Source organism: Ciona intestinalis, unplaced genomic scaffold (genome assembly GCF_000224145.3).
Source record: "Ciona intestinalis unplaced genomic scaffold, KH HT001119.1, whole genome shotgun sequence".
Taxonomy (NCBI): domain Eukaryota; kingdom Metazoa; phylum Chordata; class Ascidiacea; order Phlebobranchia; family Cionidae; genus Ciona; species Ciona intestinalis.
In genome coordinates, this window is record NW_004191440.1 from 23,650 (window position 1) to 33,618 (window position 9,969).

At 32.9% G+C, this 9,969-nt stretch overlaps 1 protein-coding gene across 1 annotated transcript in view; it reads left to right on the forward strand.

Annotated features, from left to right (window-relative positions):
* LOC101242436 overlaps positions 1–9,738 on the forward strand; it is a 25,214-nt gene extending 15,476 nt beyond the window's left edge. Inside the window, exons 16-21 of the mRNA XM_018817090.2 lie at positions 1,912–2,005; positions 3,258–3,442; positions 5,494–5,643; positions 5,708–5,821; positions 8,743–8,873; positions 8,961–9,738. Coding sequence (XP_018672635.1) covers positions 1,912–2,005; positions 3,258–3,442; positions 5,494–5,643; positions 5,708–5,821; positions 8,743–8,873; positions 8,961–9,419 — 1,133 coding nt within the window. The 3' untranslated portion in view covers positions 9,420–9,738. The remainder of the gene's footprint in view (positions 1–1,911; positions 2,006–3,257; positions 3,443–5,493; positions 5,644–5,707; positions 5,822–8,742; positions 8,874–8,960) is intronic.
* The last annotated feature ends 231 nt before the right edge of the window (positions 9,739–9,969 follow it).

Sequence of the window (9,969 nt, forward strand, 5' to 3'; positions counted from 1 at the left end):
ATGATGAAATATCTGCAAATGTTGTTGAACTGTCACTATAATGTTGTCGCTTATACTTTTAATCAGTAGGCCTACTGATGGAACATTTTGTTTTCCCTTTTCAGGCATTCTCGACCTATCAAACAAAGTTCTCCATAAACATGTGATTGACCAACTTTTTGGTATGAAGGCCAGCAATAAATACTATATTAGTTTAAATTGATTTCGCCAAATGTGTATTATATGTTAGGGTCTCAGTCAAGAATACTATATTTATTAATACATATATATATATATATATATATAATTGTGTTTATTTAAATTTAAGCAAATTCAGGAAAAAGGACTGTGCAACACAAACATACTTATTGTCACTTTTTATTAATAAATGCTATTCTTAGTCAACCCAGCAAATTGTATTTTTGATTTGCTCAGCTTCACTTGTTTTCTATGGCAAACTTGACCTGTCTATTTCCCCAACACTTTCTGGAAGTACAGGTTCAAGCAGGAAAATGGCTCAATTCCTACTGCCAGTGGACTAGGATGTTCACTTGTGTCACTTCATCAGACAAAATACTTCTACATGCCTACACATCACACACTTTCACATTATTGTTAACTGACAAATTTAAATAGTGTAATACTGGAATACACTTTACAAACAATTTTAAAAAACATTAATTTTAAACTAAAATCAGGCCACGGCAATACCTAAGCATATTTCTCTTTTAAAAGTAGCAGAAAACGCTATGTCGACGGTACACCCGGTTTTGCTGCAAACATTATTTCGTTTTCCGCTAGCAAATCCTAAATCAGCTGATCGAGTTGAACAGATCGGACGTAATTTACGTCATAGAGCCCGCGAGTGACGCAACAAAAGGCGAATTTTTGGGCAATTTTTAAAACTTTTTTTTTTGGATAAAGTAAATATTTTTTTTCACAAAAAAATGCCTCAGATAGTATTTATTAGGTGTAAATTTTCATTTTAAACCAACTTGTATAAGCGTGGTCCAGACTCTTTAAAAAAGTGGTAAAACTTAGACTTTGTTATGTGTTAATTTTTCCATTGAACATACCTACAAAAAGACCAGAAACGATCAAATTTGAGTGAAAATTTTTCAATGGGAAATCTCATGCTTTGCGCCCACAGAAATAAAAAAGAATAGAAGGCGCATCTCCAATGTCGGCAAAGGAGAGAGCACGATACACTGTCTCTCTTTCGCGGGTCGTTCCCGTTTACTATTGTAGTCAATGGAGTCGATGACGTTTTGTGTAGTTTTTCTTCGTTTTTTGACTTAATTTAAAGTTATTGTGTAAAAAAACTATTTTCTAATATATATATATTTCTAAAAAACCGTTTGTTTGAAATTTTTAATTAATTTTTTTAAATAATTAAATTTCCTAAACAAGTGGTAAACTGTAAGCGTTAACGTACCAAATAACTAAACTAGCCTAACAAACTTGAATAGTTGGTGTAGTTTTTAAAATAAACAGCTAAAACCGTGCAAAAATACTATGCGCCTATCTTTTACAATGGAGACGAAGGGAAATGGGGACGGAGTTGGCGGTCACGTGAATAGAAAAAAGAATATATCACGGTTTTGAGCAGTTGCGCGTTCTACTCTTTTTTATTTCTATGTTTGCGCCACGGCCAATTTTTTTACTCCAGCGGTTAAACTTGTGGTTTTGCGCATTTTATCAATACACAAATTTAGATTTTTTGTTGATATGACCCTTTAACTGTAACGGAAAAAGTTATCAAGGTATGAACAAAAATGACCTATTGTTATGTAAACCAATGCTTTAAAATGATCAGTAAGTAAATTTTGATTGGTGTTTTTTAATGGGTTACCGCACCTGGATTGTTGCCCTATCTTATGGTTTGTAGCTAGCATTGTTGATCTTTAAACAAGTTGTTCATGTGATTTATAGCTGCTAAAAATCTTGAAGATTTTCGAGTTGATGGTGTCACAAATTCTACAGTATCTTTGAGTTGGGTTCAACAGAAAACAGCTGCAAGTTATCGGTTTGAAAACCTTTTTATTAAATTGTTGAAATCTGCGTCAGTAAAAGTGAAATAGCATAAATTTCGCATAACCATGTTGCATTCGCAGTATCGTTTTACGATTACGAAGGTCCTCCGGCTAGGCTTTTTCTCGGTTCTCTTTCTCTAGTCTAGAGTATCACTACAGTATAGCACCTTAAAACATTTATTTTACTGTTCTTAAGTCTTACCATTACAGTACCCGCTGTATAATTGTTAATAATTTTTAACATCCAGATTTGCTGTAGAAAAAGTGTTTTTTTTACTATGTCTGCCTTCCGGCTTCCGGAATTCCTCAGGGAAAGTAATGCAACATTAGATAATTACGTGTTGTTTAACTACAGAAAAAATAAGTATATTGTGACGTATCAACCGCTTCAACGATTTGTTATTAACACATTTTCGGTTCTTCTAAATGTAAGATGTCTCTAAAAAATAGTTAAACGACCACACGCTGCGTCGAAGTATCTCTCTTTACCCTTTACAGTGCATTTTGGCGTTTATCTTGCCAATTTTCTTTTAGTTTTCGGTTACGTGTAATGTTGCATACATTTCCCTATGAAGTCTTGCCGGATGGCAGATAAAACGTTGTAGACTACGTTTTTTCATGCCAGATGAACTGTTCAATAATTATTATTAATAAAACAGAGGGTATTGTAATAGTAAAACCTAGGAAATAGTTTAAAAAAGTTATTTTACCAGGCATAAGCTATCGTGACACTTCAAATAAAGAGACCCGAGTATATGTCTAGTGTGGAATTTTCTTAAAACGACACTGCTAGTGCAATATGGTCATGCGCAGTGTGTGCTTTTTCAGTTCTAATGACGCACTGTTTACACTACGTCGGTAATACATGCCTGGTAGCAGAAGTAACATAATTCTTGTATAGTTGTTGTTTTAAGCTTTAATGCCGAAAATTGGCATTCGCTTTTCTTGGTGTGAGATCCAATTAAACTTTACGCTGTAAGTGACATTCTAAGCATAAACGTCGGCATTTAAGAATATTATTATATAATCAATAACTTAAACTTCATTGTTTTAACAAAATTGTACCAGCATCTGTTTATATCGGACATTTTCGTGGGACTTCCAGTTTGTCGGGTCCCCTGTCCCGGCTGCGTGATGTATCATAAGTCACTGTGTGTTCTTAGTCGTTACCGTATGATTCTGCTGGAAATCAAAGTTTAAAAAAAAATACCATTTCTAAGCTTTGTGTTGCCTGGATTTTTACAGGGCAATAGCATTAGGGTTTGGAGCACCTGCATCTCAAACGTCTGTAACGTCGAACAACGCTACACTTGAAGGCCTTTTAGCAGGAACACAATACGAAGTATTGGTATACACTAGTTCAAATCTTGGAAGAAATCTGGGAGTAACGGAAAATGTGCACCAGCCACCCGCTCTCACTATTATTACTGGTAATACAACAAACAAAAAATCCTGTTTATAACTATTGTTAGCACCAATTAGGTGGCGTACCAATTTTTATAATTTTTGTTGTCGTATTTAGTTAATTGTTTGCTGAATATATTTTTCGATATACAATAGGAATAAATGTTAAAACGTTTATTTTAAAATCGGTTGTAACAATAAGATTATAATTTTAAGTAGCTGAACAACACCGAAAATATCGTCGCTGATTAGAGGCGGTTTGTGCAAGTAAATCTTGCCGCTTGATGGACGCGATATTTTCAATACGCCCACAATGATAGCACGAACGTAATGCCTTCCAGTTCCAATCTACGCCCACAATAAAAGCAGCGACTATGCCGCCCTAACCCCTTCGCATGAATAACGTATATGCATACCGTATACCGCATGGTTTAGGTGTCGCTCTGACATAAATACAGTTCTTAACCACAAGCCTCAAATGCGTTAGTTTGTATCGAATTAGGTAAATGTTAATTATTCGACAGTATTATCACGATTATATAAAACGCCCGTTAAAGCTGATTACTGTTTTTAAATTTCAAAAAATATGTAAAATAGAAACAGTATAATTTAACAGGTAAAAAAATGCGAAATAGTAAGGTGCTATAATTAATGCTTGCTAAATCATAGTAAAGCCGAAGAATTTTTTAGTTTGCGTGTGCGAACGATTAAACTAGTTTCATAGCTTCATTATCACGATTATATAAAACGCCCGTTAAAGCTGATTACTGTTTTTAAATTTCAAAAAATATGTAAAATAGAAACAGTATAATTTAACAGGTAAAAAAATGCGAAATAGTAAGGTGCTATAATTAATGCTTGCTAAATCATAGTAAAGCCGAAGAATTTTTTAGTTTGCGTGTGCGAACGATTAAACTAGTTTCATAGCTTCATAAAACAACCTTGAATATTTCGTACTGTTTGATTTTGTCTCATAAAACTAGTTTTAGTTTTGTAAAAAGAAACACTGAGATACATGAATAAAATAGTCAGGGGTCATTATGACTTTAATTTAAGATAAAAACAACAAAAAATATCGGTTTAACGTTATATATATGAAGTTTACATGGCAAAGAAACTAACCCAGCCTGTTAAATTTGGTAGGTTAACTGCAAGTTGCAGAATACTGCTAATGTAAATATATTTCAATTTACATTCCCATCTTCCCCCACATTGTAATTTTGTATGTTCTCATTGCCAACTTTAAATGGTTTGCTTTTAATTTAGTAATTTATACCTCAGGGGTTATTCAATTATAAGATACTAATATAATAAAAAAATAATATTTTAAAATACATTTGAAATTTGGTCATTCGCACTGGTGATAATTTATAAGAGGTGGCTTTTGCTAAAAACAGAGTAGTAATACCAAATTAGTAGCAAAAATAAAAACTTTATCAATAGCGTACAGTATTATTTCGTGTTATTTACGTATATTCCCATTCAAAAATACACTTATTAATCAAAATTAACAATGATTTTAAACTGTCCCATTTTATTCTGTGTGTTTTCGAATTTGTAAAATTTCACCTGTTATGCGGATCGCTAAATAACTCCTCGTGTTTATATTATATTTTTTTGAATTGTTGTCAATTTATAAAGAAAAAAGTAAAACTCAACCTTTTAAAGTTTAGCAACAAAAACCTAGAAAACTACAATGTTGGGGAAGATGGGATACAAGTTTGCATTATATTTACATTCACAGTATTCTGCAAATTTTAGTGAACCTACCGAATTAACCTGGCCGTGCTAGTTTCTTTGTCCTGTAAACTTTATATATACAACTTTAAAACGAGTTTCATCGGCTTTAGTATAATTTAGCAAGCATTTAAAATTAGCATCCTTCTATTTCGCATTTTTTACCTGATCAAAATATACCGATTCTCTTTTTTTTGATATTTAAAAACAGTTCCGACTTTGACGCGCGTTTTCGTAATAAAACTGTCAAATAACTCTGTGACATTATAAATGTCTCATCTTCCCCAACCATACTATAATACTGTTAAATATACCAAATAATAGTATTTTCCTTTTCTAGCTCCCAACCCACCGTACAATATTAGCATCACTAAACCTACACAGAAAAATGTAAACATCACTTGGTTAGCTCATACAGGGTCTGTTAGTTTTGTTGTGTTTATACGAACAACAAAATCAGATATTGCTCAGTCGAACTACTCAACTATATGTAAGTATGTTATTTTGTTATGAAGTAATTGAATTAATATTTACAAATATTTTTACCATTTTAGCCACGTTTCTTTCTGTATCTGACTTTCCTCTTACTACGTGTTTTATTGCTGTTAGGGCAATTAACGCCCAGGGTTACCCGAGCAATAACTCTAAAGAAATTGAAGTAAAACCTGGTGAGTTTATTTTTACACTCGAATGAACTGGTACCGTCAGAAAATCTATTTACCTTCTTGACAAGATTGACAAGTTGTCTGCTGGTACCAGTTACATTCTCTCTCCGCTCTGTTTGTAATGAAATAATTTTCAGTAATATTTTAAAACTATTGCGCTTGACCCCTTGATTACCATTTGACCAGCGTTTAATGTTTACAAATGTTTACGTTTGTATAAATGCCTATATACTCTATTACACAAAAGATGTTTGAACCATAACGAAAAAACAATAACTGCTTGAACAAGAGATCACAGATCTAATGAATAAGCACGTTTTAAACTAATTAGCATAATATAGTAGAGTCGGGAAAGATGGGACACCTTTAACACATAATATCCAAACAGCCTGATCGTGTTTTAAACAATTAACAACGGTCTGTGGAAGTCGTGAAGATACGGTTTTATAATTCATTAAATGTTCTTTGTTTACTACTAAATGAAAAGAGAAAACAAGATGAAAAGATGGCCCAACCATCCTGCTATATTAATTAATCCTTTTACTACAACGGTCGACTGGGCTCGGGTTCTAGTCGACAATGGTGACTGTGGAGCAGTAGGCAGAATGTATTTATACATGTATTATAACTAATGAAACTTATGACGTATGAGGATTGAGTGATTAGTAAAGAATATGTGTAAATACGCTTTGTACAGCTCCTGTACCATGTGTTTACTGTAAACTTACACTAGTTAACATTGTCGTCGCTTAAAAACGTTTGTTTTCCTGAATTTTGACAAACCGTAATCACGCAGTAATTAGGTAATGTTAGAAGTTAATATTAATCATATGATGTTGAATTAAAAATATTGTTTCAATTACGATTAATGATAATACGGTATAAGAGTAGCACATTTAATGCGTCCCCACTTAAATGCTAATAGTTTGATGCAGCCGTGAAATATTGTGTGGATTTCTTATCTCATATAACACGAGCCGTCATTCCCCGCCAAACTCCAGACAGTGTTTCCGCTATGTAAAGTGCATGAGAAAAGTAATCGTTAATTAATCGCTTATCGTGCAGTTTTTAATCTGAAAATTCGATTCAAAAATTATAAATATATATTATGATTTGATTTAAATAAAGAGATTAAAGAAAAACGCTAGAATCAAAAATTGAGATAAGTGCGGAAAATAGTCTCACAAAAAACAACAACAACAAGAACAACTGTTTCACGAAAAATGATCTATATGACCACTAACGTGCTCAATAACAAAGAAAATGAGGTCTGATGAAAGCCTATGGGTATAACGCCTAAAGCTGAATACGCATCGATAGTATATTGGGGTAGGTCGGTTGCAACCGTTGGAAACTAGTTCCTATTTTATTATAATGTTTTGAACAAATACAATGAGTTTTTAAAGTCGGTCTACGAATATATAATTATATTTTTTGTTTACTACCACTCTGCTGTAATATAAACCTAGAGTTTTACTACCGTGCATAAAATTTGCCACCATTAGCATTATTGCATAAAATCGTTAATTTTAGTTTAGTTAGATAAACGTTGAACGAGGCGGTACTGTAAAAAATAAAAGTATTTAAATAGGAATAAAGTATTTAAAATTTACATTTCTTCGTTGATAAAGAACTTTAATGAAATTTGCTTACTGCATACTGTTTTCACAACACATACAGTCACACTGTGTTTGTAATTTTTAAGATTATTACACGATTAAAATTAGTACTGATTACAAGGTTTAAATTAGCAACAGTAACAACAAGAGAACATAGCTTTACTGAGTAAGTATGTATTATGACTAGCATAATCCTAATTAACCATTTTACAACCACGGTCAGAAAGTATAAATCAAAAATAAGCCAGAAATAACCAATACAACGGGTTTTGGTCGTCCTGTTTGACGGTTTTAAAAAAGGTCAAATTGGGTAATGTTAGAAGTTAATATTAATATGATTTCTAAGTGGAAAAATGAAGATTCAATTACGATTAATGAAAATAAGATATAACAAAACTACGTTTAATGTATGCTTGCCTTAATGGGAATAGTTTGATACGGGCAATTGTTGTGTGGATTCCTTATCTAAGCAACATTTATACTCCCGAATTCCCTGAGAGTTTAACGCTGTTTTGACAGTTTGTAAGAATGGAAATGGTTGCCAATCTGGTAAAGCGAGTGGAAACATATTTGATGTTCTTGGACTTATACTCGCCCAAAGTAACAAATATTTTGTATTTTTCTAAATTATATTATTGCTGTAAAGTAAACAAGGCCAAAAGTGACGGATTACTCAGTCAACAAGATAGCAGAGCTCTTACGACTGATTAATGGTGGTAGGCAGAAGGTATATTTAACGTTAATCATAGATCAAATTTTCTTGTCCGATTTTAACCTTTTTAGAAAACGCGCATCGTACAGCAGAAGTTCAGTAATCGCATACTCCGACGTGCTGCTACACTTCCCATACTTTTTATACTGTTCATATTAATTACTAATCTGTTAAAAAAACAAACAACAACAACAAATTTGTTTTTGGATTTTATTAAATATTTTTATATATTCTGCATACCACTTAGGTTTTTCACTTGATCTTCGTTTAGCTAATTTAAGATCAACCAGAAACTTAAGAATATTTTCTAAATACCACCCAAGAATGTGTAACAACGCACTGTAAAATTCGAAAGCTCGTTTTTGTTGCAAACTTACTGGTCAGCCTTGTTATCATGTTAATCATTGCTTGCGAGCAATATTTCTAACTTAACACGGTCTTTTAATACATAGTATAAAATCTCATAAAAAATGACCACAAAAACTGTTATACATTGGAAAGCTGTTAGTAACGCAGTAATCGCTATATTTTGTTGTCGTTCATTGATTCATTGTGAATTTCATGTGTATTTGAAATGGTATAAATTGTTTCAGAACTAAACATTTCTTTGGGATTGACACACACATATTGGTGGGTGGTTCTGTTGGCTGTAGGAATTGTGCTTATTCTCTCTACTTTAATTGGATGGACGTTATGCTGCAGAAGTCAAAATAGACTAATTAAGGTAAAACACATTTTACATCGAGGATGTGTGTTTATTATGCCAATATAACCAAACGCCGTATTACAACAAGTCATTTATTTTTAACAGAAAAAGGGAGAGTATGATTTAGAAAAGTTTCGCAAACGTATGAGCGATAATCAAAACGGAGAACGGTGTCAGAACGCGAAAATGGAGGAAAGTTATGATCCTGCGTCACGTGAAAACTATCTGGGTTCAGGTGTAGATAATCTGGGCATTTCAATCTCACCTCCAACTTCCATTGTCAACAGTCATACAAACAAATCTCAAAATTCAGAGAATGCTACGGTTGGTGATGAGATCAGGTTTAGTAAAATTTTACATCACTGTTCCAGAGACAAAGATAGTGTAAGTATTAAAGCGGTAAATTCAAACCACGAACCCATCGAGGATGAACCTAGCCCGTCAACATTGGAAGAATCAGCGGCGGAAAAACGTGCTCGTGAACTGCTGGAATACAATTTTCAAGGGAAGGCAGGGAATTATGCATTCGTCGACCATGTCGTTGACAAATCAACAATATTTTAACTTAAAATAAACCTACTATGGTTCATTTATGAACAACAAATCAAATCATGATATTTGTTTTTTTCTTGTAAGAGATGTTAGAAACAAATAATATCTCTTTTTTCCTTAAAACGAATAATGTTAAAAACGTGGGCTTTTTATGTTACTATATGTTGTTTTTATATGGAGGCACCGTTTGTTAAATGAATTATTGCTACAACAGCACATCACATATCGTTACGACCCATTCGTTAGTAATTAAAAAGCTTATTTCTATAAAATGCCAATTAAATTGCTTCATGACAAATTTCGCAATTATTAAAATCTAACAATAACCGGGCTTAAGGTTTATAGTGTTTGAATTTCATTCTTTTTTAAAATATGCAAAAGTGCTAAGACGAGATAAATAAATTTGATTGTAACTGTTTATGCAAATCATTTGCAAATCGATATCAGCACCACAATGTCTATTGTTCCTGCAACGCACCGTTAGCCTTTACCGGTCAAAAGTTGTCCCTCCCTTGAGCAATTCAAGAACATTGTACACATCGCAGAATCTCCATCTTAAGTT